This window comes from Odocoileus virginianus, chromosome 2, assembly GCF_023699985.2.
Source record: "Odocoileus virginianus isolate 20LAN1187 ecotype Illinois chromosome 2, Ovbor_1.2, whole genome shotgun sequence".
NCBI lineage: Eukaryota > Metazoa > Chordata > Mammalia > Artiodactyla > Cervidae > Odocoileus > Odocoileus virginianus.
In genome coordinates, this window is record NC_069675.1 from 20,687,718 (window position 1) to 20,701,971 (window position 14,254).

The 14,254-nt window shown below is 40.4% G+C and overlaps 1 protein-coding gene across 4 annotated transcripts in view; it reads right to left on the reverse strand.

Annotated features, from left to right (window-relative positions):
* The window catches only part of CDKL4 (cyclin dependent kinase like 4), a 53,777-nt gene that overhangs the window by 18,919 nt on the left and 20,604 nt on the right, over window positions 1–14,254 (reverse strand). For all 4 annotated transcript variants that reach the window (XM_070477216.1, XM_070477211.1, XM_070477214.1 and 1 more), the window contains one exon: window positions 2,050–2,122. In XM_070477216.1, the coding sequence (XP_070333317.1) occupies window positions 2,050–2,122 (73 nt within the window). The remainder of the gene's footprint in view (window positions 1–2,049; window positions 2,123–14,254) is intronic.

The window sequence follows — 14,254 nt, forward strand, 5'->3', positions numbered from 1 at the left end:
TAGGTGAACTTGAATACCTCTCAGAACATGGTGGAAAGCAACAAAGGTGTGGATACAATTCTGCATCATCTTCAGTAATTATTTGAAAGCACAATTTGCATCATGAAAAATATGTATCTTGAGAGCAATATGTCTCTGTATTCTATATACTTTATCAGTAAAAAGTCAAAGCTTTTCTGACTTACCCTAATAACAACAAAAACCTCACTTTCTTTTTTAAGATAATTTTATTTATTTTTGGCTGTACTGGGTCTTCGTTGCTACCCTGGGCTTTTCTCTGGTTGTGGGGAGCAGGGCCGACTCTCCAGCTGCAGTGTGCTGGCTTCTCCTGTTGGGGAGCACAGGCTCTAGGGCTTGCGGGTTCCGTAGCTGCGGCTCCTGGCTCTGGAGCACAGGCTCAATAGTTACAGCACACGGGCTTAGCTGCTCCTTGGCATGTGGGATCTTCCCAGATCAGGGATTGAACTCATGTCTTATGCGCTGGCAGGTAGATTCTTTAAGCACTGAGCCACCAGGGAAGCCCTTTGCTGACTTTCTTCTTAACACTAAGGGACGCTTTCCTTAAGTACTGAAAATTAGTTCCATGATTGTGTACTCTTTTTCAGCAATCCTAGATTACTAGGATAGATATTCTGCTCTTGGCATCAAAACTGACCAGATGGTAGTCTGCATCCTTGCCTCAATACTGCCTCTATGTAGACACCAGCTCAAAAGGTTACAAAAAAAAACCCCAAAACTATCATTATAGCAAAAGCACCCAAGAGCTTATTAAAGAAGCTCCCGCTGGCCTAAATGGGACAATCTGAACATCAGAGAGAACAATGATTGCACAGGATTGAAACACAAAGCATACATAAAATCATAATGATGCCCTACACCTCCCCAAAACCCTTCACTCTTGGAGGTTGCTTAGAGACACTCTTGGTGACACCAGTTCACCACTGTGAGTAGTGACATCTAAAAGGAATAATCACATATTTATCTTACTGTACTTTATAGTAACCAGAGTCCATGGTAAATTCTTCTCCATAGAATTCCAATTAATAAATGCAGAAGGAATATTAGAATTAGAAAATTGCCACCTTTTAACCTTAATGAAATACTGGAGAGAGGTAATAATGATCCCTAAATGCTAAAACTAAAAAAAAGATTGACAGTGAAAGTACTAAAGAAGGGGATCAAGTGAACATCTCTTGAACCTACCAATCTATTTTAAGATAATCAAAAGTGGGAAAGATGGCCAGACATTATATATGCCTCAGGTTGCTGACACAATAAGAAGTGTACAGTATTATATGTGAAGCCTTTCTGTCTAAAAAGACTGAGCCTGAGTGTGACAAGCCTCTAGACATAAACACCAATTTACAGTAAATACAGGCAAAAAACCAAGTTAAATAACACATAGGAAGCAACCAGCCGAAAGGATTTCTATAACACAGAAGTCAAAGCACGGTGCTAGGACTGGAAGCTTCAGGATCAACCGGTAAACTGTTAGAATTGCAAACTCTCAGGTTTTATCCCAGACCTACGGAATCAGAAATTCTGGAGGTGGGCCCGGCAAAATGTGTCTTGACAAGAACTCCAGGTGATTCTGATGCACGCTCAACTTTGACACCCATGGCTCTGAAAATTTAATAAAGGAAAAAAGAAAAAAAAAGATAGGGGAAAGGAGACCTTTACAGTATAAAAGACATTAAAGACAAAAGAAAATCAACTGCCATGGAGGGTTACACTACTGATATTCTGAAAACTTATTTTAATCCAATTTAAAAATAATCATTGGAATCATTAGTACCGGGGCAAAAGGAAACATTTAAGTTTATACAAACTTTTAATTCGTAAGGAATGAATAATTTGATTCTTATAGAAATTACAAAAAAGCCATTAATAATGCATTACTTTTCCTTGTATTCTGTAACTTTCTTTTGTTTTGCTCTTCTGGTTCTTATTCTCCTTCCATCATTAGCTCTTCAGATAGACCCCTGAGCCATTTAGGAGAGAAGAGTCATCATGAAGAAATTAGCAAATACATTAGGAAATGTTACTTACGTTGTGTTTATGACAGAAATTGAGAGCTTGAAGTGTTTGCCATAACACACTTTTGATCACTCCATCAGCAACTCTGGGGAAAAAAATAAAAAAGGAAATGAAAACTCCTAAGATGTGTTTTCAGGAGCAGAACTGGGAATAGAAATGGAATGGGTGGGGCTTGTCACAGCCAATGGATGCAGTACAAAGGGAATCTTGGATACATTCTTTTTAAAAAATGTTTTAATGAAAATTGCTTTACTACTTTTTTCATTATAGCTATGTAACTTTCCTTTTTAACTTGAAATTTTTAACGCTTTCCATGAAAATTCAAACAATATAAAAAGTAAAGAAATAAAACATGTTCATTTAAATCTTGCTAGCACAAAATAATTGCTGTAACTTATAGTGATTGTCCCTTTGGGAATCCCTGGTTCTCTTCCTCTCTCTGAATTTACATTTTAACTTTAATATTAAACACATGCATTCATAAGGTTTGATATTTTTTAAGTTAAAAGAATATCCATGAAGAATTCTCCCGTATCTGCCTAGCCAATCATTTCATCCTTGGCAAATTCCCCTGCCTCTTTCAGAAACATTGTATGCATTGAGGTATAGATACATATATACAGAATATGTATACATCTATTTCAGTGACCAAAGATCTCATTATATAGATGTATCATAATTTAGTAAGTCCTCATTGACAAGCAATTAGGTTTGATCCAAGTTTCATTTCTAGAAACAGTGCTTCAGTGAATATCCAATCATCTATCTATGGCAGTTGTGCAATAATCTTTTAAGGTAAGTTCTAGAAGTGGGATTTCTGGGATCTATGGGAGGCATATATCTATGATATATTTTGATCCTGCAGGTATGATCTTCAGGTAGAACTGAGACCTGGTTTTGCAGGAAAAAAAGGCATCCGTGAAGAGTGACCTTCAATTCATCGAATTCAGGTTGGGGGTAAACACTCAAGCATATGCAAGAGTTGTTTTTAAAACTGTTCTTACACCTGGTAAGATGCAGCTCAAATACTCTGGCCGCCTGATTCGAAGAGCCGACTTACTGGAAAAGACCCTGATGCTGGGAAAGACTGAGGACAAGAGGAGAAGAGGATGATAGGGGATGAGATGGTTGGATGGTATCATTGACCCAATGGACATGAATCTGAGCAGACTCCAGGAGATGGTGAAGGACAGGGAAGCCTGCGTGCTGCAGTCCACGGGGTAGTGGCTGATCAATACACCTGGTAAGCAGGCAGGTACATGGCCAGGGAGGCGGGGAGAATCAAGAGCCCATGAGAACGGGAGCCTGGGAGCTTCCTGCCTCTGCAGATTTCCTGTGTGGAAAATACTGGGGAGTATTTTCCACTGGGGGAGCTGGGCAACTTGTATTCTGAGAGTACTTAGTCTATTTTGTTTAACCATTTCTATAAATTGCAGCAATTACATTCCCTCTAACTTTTCTATTGATGCCCTGTTTCAGGGCATCTCACAGGAAGTCATGGCTTCGGTTCAAAACAGAATCCTTAGTGAGCGCAGATTCCAGGAAGGCAGATTCCATTTTAGGCAAAACAACATTTATACAAAATAACAGCTACAAACAAATACCACAGATCTTACAAAGATAGTTATCAAAGAGAACACAGATTCACACACATTCATTCCAGAAACACAGAGTGCTGTAACATGAGTCAGCCACGCTCAGCAGTTATTCAAAGCATTTGGTGAAATAAAACCTTCCATACAAACCAACTGATACGCAACGCTTCGTATACTGTGGGTGAATGATAAACATATAATAGAAGAATTGATAATCATGAAGGTCTGGAAGCAAAAACTAGACATCCTGGGGGCTTCCCTGGTGGTCCAGCATGCTTCCACAGCAGAAAGCATGGGTTCCATCCCTGGTCAGGGAACTAAGATCCCACATGCAGTGAGGCGTGGCCAGTAACTAACCCTGATGGTGGGAACGACTGAGGGCAGGAGGAGAAGGGGGCGACAGAGGATGAGATGGTTGGACGGCATCATTGACTTAATGGGTATGAATTTGAGCAAACTTTGGGAGATGGTGAAGGACAAAGAATGGCGTCTGGTGTGCTGCAGTCCATGGGGGTCGCAAAGAACTGAACAACAACAAAAAACAAATTAAATGTTTTTAAAAAACAAAAAAACCAAGATATCCTGGTTCAAAACCAAAGGTGTTAGGGAGGGTGGCAGCATCAGGGAATTCAGACTGGGTCACCCAGAGGCTGCTGTTTCAGCCACTCGGGAATCCTGGTGCTGACATCAGAGCTCATTATCTTTTAGTTTTATATATTACTTGATGGGGAAAACAATTTCATTATCAGTGCCCAAGATGAACCAAGCCCTTCTCTGTAAACCCTTGTTAGCCTAGAATAAAATCCAAACTTTATCGTGGCCTACCAACCTTGTTAACCCCTTTCCCCTACCTTTATCTCCTACCACATTCTCACCGACCTCCACTCTGGCCTGAAGTGTCTGCTCTTCCCTCAACAGGCCGCCAAAGCTCTGTGTTTGCTGCCCATCCTACTCCCCTCACCAGGAATTCTCTAGCTCCTCAGTGGGTTTTCCTCTCCTCCAAAGCCTTCTAACTCCACAAGGGATTTCTTTACCTTGTCCATTACTGTAGCTCCAGGGCCTCGAACTGTAACTGGTACCCAACAGGTCCTCAACTAAGCTTCCTTCGCTAGCACTCTCAAAAGCTATATAAACTCACACCCTGTAATAAATCCCTTTTTGCTTAAACTAGCTGGAGTGAATTCTGTTGTTGAATCTTGATCCGTGCAGAATAGGACACCAGAAGTGGGCATGGGAAGCAAAGTCAAGGCCTTGGGAAGGCAGGCTATCTGACTGGTTGGGTCAGAAGGCAGGGGGATCCCAGGCTGTAACACTGGTGAATGGATACCCAGTGATGAACCAATTATCTACACAATCACGTGTGGTCATCTGTAATAAAGTGCCTATTCAGGGCAGGGTTTTGTTGGACGGAAAGTGATCAAACAAAATGGGAACACACGGGAAAGTAACAAAAGTGGGGCTGGGCTGGGTGCTTCTCACTTCGCTGGAAAAATTGAAGAAAACAAAAGGATAGCTTTAGTTAAGGCTTTGATGTTTTGGTTCGAGGCACAGTTAGGAAACCAGAAGTTTCAATGCTTGCCCTTATTTCTTGTGTTTTTAAGACTCGCTCCATTGACCACTGGGATTATCCCAGAAGTGACTAAAAAATCGGACACTGAGAATAGTCCTGCTGGGTGCTAAATGACAACACAGACTGAATTTATGTGAAGTTAATTAATTTCTCAGTTAATTAACTGAGACATACACTTTGAGAAATGAAATGCGACACTTGGGAGTATTCACGGAACTAAGAGCATCCCAACCTCCTGCCAAATATCCCTTCTTTTTTACTTATTTACTTTGTGGCCACACCTCATGGCACGTGGGATCTTAGTTCCCCGACTAGGGATCAAACCTCTTGCAGTGGAAGCGTGGCGTCTAAACCACTTCTTACATGAAGTAGCCCCCAAACTGGTATGGAGACTGGTCTTGCCTTGTGGAGGGCCCCTCATGATCTCACTCGAGGCAGCTCTATAGTATGGGTGTTGTCAATTCTCCTCAAGGCTCCTTTCCCCGCCACCCATCAATGTCTCCAAACTTTGACTAAAGTCAGATCTCAGCATGTTCCAAAGGGCCTATTACAAAGTCAAAGAGAAGAGAAGATGTGCACAGCAAAGAGAACTATAAAATGTTGATAATCTATACTGGAGCATGCATGTGGAAAGAGATTTCATAAGTGTCGGACCAGAAAGGAGGAAACACAATTTTACACTGGACTGATTGCAACAGTTATGGGCACACTTACTGCCGAGCCTGGTTCAGTAAACTACCCGGAGCAGCTAGGAGTGAGAGGAGTTGATTAATGAACTGGTTGATCAGAACCTGGGCTAGATGGGTACCTGTACCAAATGAAATTGCAATGCTGGAAGTTCATTAGTAAAATGAAGAGGAAGAAATCCAAAGTTTTGGGGAGACAGGAGTGTTGGAGAGGATTTATCACATGCAACATGCTCATCTACTTCCCAGCTATGTCTCCCCAAAGTATTAACGGTAGCAGCAATCTATGAAAAGTGAAAGCTCAGTCGTGTCCGACTCTTTGTGACCCCATTGACCATACAGTCCACGGAATTCTCCAGGCCAGAATACTGGAGTGGGTAGCCTATCCCCTCTCCAGCAGATCTTCCCGACCCAAGAATCGAACTGGGGTCTCCTGCATTGCAGGCAGATTCTTTACCAACTGAACTATCAGGGAAGCCTGTGTTTGTCCCCAAATCTGCAGTATTGCTTTCAGTTTTCTATTTGGTGCCAGACACTTCTACTAGCTCCTCCTACCACAACTGCCTTCATTCATTGGTTCAGAACCTAGTTCTTTTTGCATTTTCTAGTGTATCTATTTCCACTATCTGATTAGAAATGGGGAAACAGCTCCAAGGATGAACTCATGGACCTGACAAGACTACCATGGGACGGATTCAGGTTAAATTTCACTGGGGACTCTCAATAAGCTTCCCATCCCCACAAAACTGCCGAACCACTGTGACTTTCAAAGTTACTGGTGATTGGTTTTTACTTTAGAGCATGATTCAGAGATTCCTGAGAGATTGGGTAGCTCTCTTTTCCCAATACACAACTATCCTGATAAATGGCCACAGACCATTTGGGGATAGGCTAAGAGCAAGAATTAAGTACACACACATGATGTCAATGCAGGGCTATCCCCCAAGGATAACTGCCTCCTTCACGAGGCCCTGGGTCTTGGCTATTATGCTGTGCGTGTGCGCTAAGTCACTTCAGTCGTGTCCAACTCTTTGCGACTCTGTGAACCATAGTCCACCAGGCTCCTCTGTCCATGGGATTCTGAGGCAAGAATAGGGGAGTGGGTTGCCATTTCCTTCTCCAGGGGATCTTCCTGACCCAGGGATCAAACCTGTGTCTCTCGCATCTCCTGCATTGGGCGGCGGGTTCTTTACCACTGGGGCTTCCCTTGTGGTTCAGCTGGTAAAGAATCTGCCTGCAATGAAGGAGACCTGGGTTTGATCCCTGGGTTGGAAAGACCTCCTAGAGAAGGAAACAGCTACCCGCTCCGGTATTCTGGCCTGGAGAATTCCATGGAGTCCATGGGATCGCAAAGAGTCAGACACGACTGAGTGACTTTCACTTTCACTTCACTTTCTTTACCACTAGCGCCACCTGGGGCTATTATGGTGGCTGAAGCCAAGCCTCTAGTCACTAGTTTATGTAGAAGAGAACCTTAGAGACCTGCCCATCTATCTTCTGTGGGAGAACCCATGGTCAGATCAAATCATTCTGATCACCGCGCTGGCTCTGTTGTCAGATGGGAGAACCCATGGTCAGATCAAATCATTCTGATCACGGCGCTGGCTCTGTTGTCAGATGGGAGAACCCATGGTCAGATCAAATCATTCTGATCACGGCGCTGGCTCTGTTGTCAGATGGGAGAACCCATGGTCAGATCAAATCATTCTGATCACGGCGCTGGCTCTGTTGTCAGATGGGAGAACCCATGGTCAGATCAAATCATTCTGATCACTGCGCTGGCTCTGTTGTCTGTTACAGTAACTTCTGGAAGTGCACTACTCCTTCCTGGCCTCTGTCACCCAGGGACCCCATCATTCCTAGGAAACCAGGACGTCATTTCAAAGGAAGACGCTCCCTGCCAGCATGTGGGACACGATGCTGCTGCTCTTCCGGCTAAAGCATTTCTCAGTGCTCATGACTCACTGCCACCCCTCCACCAACCCACACCCATAGCTTTACAGGAAATTACCTATGATCAGTCTACTGAGAAGGAAATTAATTCTTTTATATGTCCATCACACCTGGGTAAAGATGAATTAAAAAAAAAAAAGAAATTGAAACCTTATTTACAGATGTACATGATGTGCTGTTGCCAGCCAGAAGCAGAGAGCAGTCGTTTTATAAGACTATTTACAATTAACTATTCCCTTATATATCTAATTCTTCATTAGATTTTAAATTTCTTGATGGTAGGACTGATCCACTATGTATAGTGCAATGACAGTGAAGGGAAATCTTTCCTGTTGGTAGGTGGTAATTTCTATCACATTGCCAATTAATTTACCTACTGGACCTATTTTGAACAGAGAAGGATTTCAGAGAATGGAATATATTATTTCAAACTTAATCAGATGACACTAGTTGCAGTTGCTTTACATACAGGTAGTTTCTTCCATATATCAACTTGAATCAGCCATAGGTACATGTATGTCTCCTCCCTCTTGAACCTCCCTCTCACCCCATTTTTTCTAATTTATTTACTTTTAATTGGAGGATAATTGCTTTACAATATTGTGTTAGTGCATGTAGTTTCTTTCTTTTTTTTTTTTTGAGTTTAAATGTGTTTTATTTTTAGACAACCTACAGGACACGCTTTTCTCAAAAACAATGCCTCCGCTCCAAATAAATCAACGTTCAAAACAAATGAAGAGCTCGAGATGACATCAGTCCCATCTGTCTAAGTCCTGGTGTTGTGTGGATGAAAAGCAGTGGCCAGCCAGTTATGACGACAGGTGATTGATCCAAAGTAACTGTCAGCTTTGTTAACATTTTTCCATCTCTAAACCATCCTAGTTTCTTAACTGAAGCAAATCAAACACAGTCTCAGGGCTGATTCTGCAGCTAATGATCTAACAAATGCTTTTCCCTCTATTAAAAAAGTAGAGGAAACCAGATGCTTTCATTTGGCAGGGGAAGCAGTACATTTTCACCATCTTACTTCAGTGTTACATTAGCTCTTCTTTGTGATATAATTTAGTCTCCAAGTCTCTAGACAATCTCACCATCTCACAGTTCATCCCAAACATCCATTACCTTGATCACCTTATATCTACACACCAGTTATTTCTTCAAACTGTGAATTTACCCTGATAAACAATGAAGCTGAAGCTACATTACTCTGACCACCTGATACGAAGAGCCAACTCACTGAAAAAGACCCTGATGCTGGGAAAGATTGAGGGCGGGAGGAGAAGGGGGGACAGAGGATGAGACGGTTGGATGGCATCACTGACTATAAGAGTTTGAGCAAGCTCCGGGACGGGGAAGCCTGGCGTGCTGCAGTCCACGGGGTTGCAAACAGTTGGATACAACTTAGCTACTGAACAAACAATGGGCCAGTAGGCTTGGTATGTATGCTGTTCAGTTGTTTACCTCTGTTTGCTATTCTTTGGGTTTATACTCTTTTGACTGTTGGAGATTATGGGAAGGGAGTGAAAGCAGACAAATACTTTAATCATAGTTATCTGGAAGTAGCCAGTATCTCATAGAAACAGTGGTGTATCCTGCATTGTTCCTGCTTGCATCCCCTCATGTAGATCCAGGGCTGACCCAAGGCACATTGCATACACTGGCACTGCTAAATGCACCAGTAAAACCACTGCGCAGCGCTTCGTCGCCTAGTCATGTCTGATCCTTTGCAATCCTGTGACCTGTAGCCTACTGGGCTCCTCTGTCCATGGGGATTCTCCAGCCAAGATACTGGAGTGGGTTACCATGTCCTCCTCACACTAAATACACCAAATACACTTTCCAAAGGAAAGCAGGGTAGTTCAGAGATCGTGGTTGCTAAATACATACAAGACAAATGAGTTACTCAAATATGCCTTGTTTTTTCTTGTATCTGTGCATTCCACCAAGATCGCCCACCTGGCCAGTTCTTCCCCTTTTCAAAGTCTCAGCCCAAATGCATCCTTCTGTGCAGAAACTTCCCCGATTCTCTGGGACCAACAGATGCTGGAGCTGTTCTTCTCATGTATCCAAAGCACTGCTGGTAACTCAATCTTCACTGTCATTTGAAATGGCTAGTTTGAGTATTGGTTTCTTCACTAGATTTTAAGCTTCTTGAGCACAGAATTGTGCCGTTATATCTTTCTAGCCTCTGCACCAGCAGAAGTGTTCAGTAAAATATTTCTGAAGTGAATGAATGACTCAAAGCATGCTGCACACTAAGGAGGCTATTAGGATGAATTAGATATGAGTTCTGCACTCAAAGGGGAGAGAGGATGCGCTTAAAAACCTGTAAGGTAGTAAGTGCCAAGTACTGTAACAGGGATGAAGACAAAATTTCCTGGATAGTCAAAGGAGGGAAGCAATACCATTCAGATAAAGGAATCTCAGAGATAGAATGTCTAGGATTTCACATTTTAGAGATTACGATACAGATAGGGAAAGAGGACAAAGTTAGAAGGAACAGCATAAGCTAAGTCCTACAGGCAGCAGACTTCCTTCCTTTCACAGAAGGAAGAAAGAGATGTTCAGTTCAATTAAACTGGTACATGGATTGAATGTATTATAGGTTTTATTTTCAGGGCCTTGAACAATGCATGATGTTAAGCATCCATGTCTAACTTTATGAAAATGTATGTTAATTTATAAATTAACTTATATTTAAATTAAACAACAAATCTGTCCTCTAAAGCCAACATACAAAACCCTATTTAGCTCCAAATAAAGTTGAAATATGAATTAATTCATTCTTTTAACCATTTTTTAAATTATTAAGAAAATTTTTTTTTTGGTAATGCCTTGAGGCATGTGGGATCTTAGTTCCCCAACCAGGGATGGAACCCATACCCTCTGCACTGGAAGCAGACGGTCTTAACCACAAGACCACCAGGCAAGCCTCTCAAATTAATTTCTATTTTAAAGGTAAAATTAGAAAATCAGAGATACCAAGGGAACAATTTATGCAAAGATGGGCACAATAATGGACAGAAATGGTACAGACCTAACAGAAACAGAAGATATTGAGAAGAGGTGGTAAGAATACACAGAAGGACTATACAAAAAAGGTCTCAATGACCCAGATAATCATGATGGTGTGGTCATTCACCCAGAGCCAGATATCCTGGAGTGAAGTCAAGTGGGCCTTAGGAAGCATCACTATGAACAAAGCTAGTGGAGGGGAGGGAATCCCAGTTGAGCTATTCCAAATCCTAAAAGATGATGCTGTTAAAGTGCTGCACTCAGTATGCCAGCAAATTTGGAAAACTCAGCAGTGGCCACAGGACTGGAAAAGGTCAGTTTTCTTTCTAACTCCAAAGAAGGGCAATGCCAAAGAATGCTCAAACTACTGCACAACTGAACTCATTAACCATGATAGCAATATAATGCTAAAATATACTTCAAGTTAGGCTTCAACACTACATAAACCAAGAACTTCCAGATGTACCAGCTGGATTTAGAAAAGGCAGAGGAACCAGAAATTGCCAACATCTACTAGATCATAGAAAAAGCAAGGGAATTCCAGAAAAACATCTACTTTTGCTTCATTAACTACACTAAAGCCTTTGACTGTATGGATCACAACAACTGTGGAAAATTCTTCAAGAGATGGGAATACCTGACCACCTTATCTGCTGCCTGAGAAATCTGTATGCAGGTCAAGAAGCAACAGTTAGAACAGGGCATGGAACAACAGACTGGTTCAAAATTGGGAAAAGAGTACGTCAAGGCTGTATATTGTCACCCTGCTTATTTAACTTATATGCAGAGGACATCATGCAAAATGATGGGCTGGATAAAGCTCAACGTGGAATCAAGATTGCCGGGGGAAATATCAAAACCCTCAGATATGTAGATGACACCACCCTAATGGCAGAAAGCGAAGAGGAACTAAAGAGGCTCTTGATGAGGGTGAAAGAGAAGAGTGAAAAACCCAGCTTAAAACTCAACACTCAAAAAACTAAGATCATGGCATCTGGTCCCATCACTTCGTGGCAAATAGATGGGAAAAAAATGGGAACAGTGACAGATTTTATTTTCTTGGGCTCCAGAATCACTGTGAACAGTGACTGAAGTCATGAAATTAAAAGATGCTTCCTCCTTGCAAGAAAAGCTTGACAAACATAGACAGTGTATTAAAAAGCAGAGACATCACTTTGCTGACAAAGGTCCATATAATCAATACTATGTTTTTCCAGTAGTCATGTGTGGATGTGAGATTTGGACCATAAAGAAGGCTGAGTGCCAGAGAATTGATCCTTCTGAATTGTGGTGCTGGAGAAGACTTTTGAGAGTCCCTTGGACAGCAAAGAGATCAAATCAGTCAATCCTAAAGGAAATTAACCCTGAATACACATTAGAAGGACTGATGCAAAAGCTGAAGCTCCAATGTTGGCCACCTGATGTGAAGAACCAATTCAATGGAAAAGATTCTGATGCTGGGAAAGATTGAGGGCAGGAGAAGAAGGGGGAGACAGAGGATGAGATGGTTGGATGGCATCATTGACTCAATGGACACGAGTCTGAGCAAACTCTGGGAGGTAGTGAAGGACAGGGAAGTCTGGCGTGCTGCAGTCCATGGGGTTGGCAAAGAGTCGGACAAGACTGAGCAACTGAACAAGAACAAAAAGTAAAATACATGTATTCACTAAAATATTGTGATAATTCATGTGATAATTCAAAACAATTTTTAATTACACTGGACATTCTACTTGGAAGCCTCATTTTTTCACATACCATTTCATGAACATTTCTCCAGGACATTAACTATTCTACAGATTGCTTTTTAATGTGCTTAACACATACTGTCACACTGTATGGATATATCAAACTGCATTTAACCAGATCTTTACTATGGGAAATTAGATCAGTCCCCTACTTCTTTTTTTGTACATAATGATGTGTTGACCATTTTTATGTATAAATTTTGTACCTGTTTGATTATTTTCTTACCATAAATTTCTCTAAATGGAATTTCTGATTAGCAGAAGAAAACCTTTTAAAAGATTTTCATATATATAGCAAATGGCCCTCCTAATTACCTTCTCTAGCTGTGAATGGGAGTGCTGGATTTGACTTTAACAATACTGGGTACATTGATTTTTGAAAAATATCTGCCAATTTGATATGTGAAAAATGATATACCTTATTTTAAAATTTAAATTTCTATCTTTAATAGCGAGGATAAACATGTTTTTATAGGCATATTGGTCATTTTCCCCTTTTTATTTTACGATTTGCTTTTTCACATTAGGCAGCTTTTTTTACACGTTCTGTTCACCAAGAGACCCTTAGCAGCCAGCCGAGAACAACAGTAGGAGTTCACTCAATTTTTCTGAATGAATATATGTTTTAATTGGGTGTTAATCTTTTTAGAAATTTGATTAGCAAAATCTACATATGAAGGTATGAAATGAAATTAATTCTTCATCTGGCAAAGATTTACCCAATTTGCCACTTCTTTTTTAGTTTTGTTTACATACTTTTTGTCAAAGGGACTCTCTAAAACTAATATGGCATTATTTGGCAGTTGAAGTTGCATTTCTTCTTTTAAAAAATTTCTTGGTTTAGTTGAACTTTCTCAAATTAAAAACAAAAACCGATGGCTGACTCAGGTTGAGGTTTGACAGAAAATAACAAAATTCTGTAAAGCAATTATCCTTCAATTAAAAAATAAATAAATTTAAAAAGGAGAAGAAAAAAAAAACACTGGCATTCTGATTAGATTTTTATGCAATAAATAAATCAGGAAGGAAGCCAAAACATAATAGTGAATACTTTCATCCAGAAATATATGTTCATTTAAATAAAATCCTTTATGTATCTCAGTTTTGTAATTGTTTTTAGGCAGAGTTTTAACATTTCTTTTGTATCTTTATTTCTAAACATTCTTGTTGTTGACATTTGAATGGGATCCTTTTCCATTAGATTTTCTAAAGTATTGACTGATACAAAAGCCATTACTTTTTGTGTACAGAATTTAGAGTTCTTGCTTTCCAAAGTTTTAAATCCGATTTGTTTTTCTTAGTGCATATGCTGGCTAGAGTTCTCATGTTTTATTTCTCACTTTAATGATGGTTTCTCTAGGTTTTTATCATTGAATATAAAATTTGCAGTCAATTTGGAGAAGTTGTGTGTCTGTATGTGTGTGTATGTGTATAAAGAAAGTATTTTAATTCTAGTTTGCTAAGGTTTCTCTCCCCCAAATAATCAGGAGAAGATGCTGAATTTATCAACTGCCTTTTCAAATTTTATCAAATATGTATTTTTTCTCCATTAACTTTAGCGAATTATATGAAAGAACTATGGTTCATTCCTTGAATTCGGACAATCCAACATATAACTTAGCTTTGAAATACATTGTGATTTATATTTGTAGT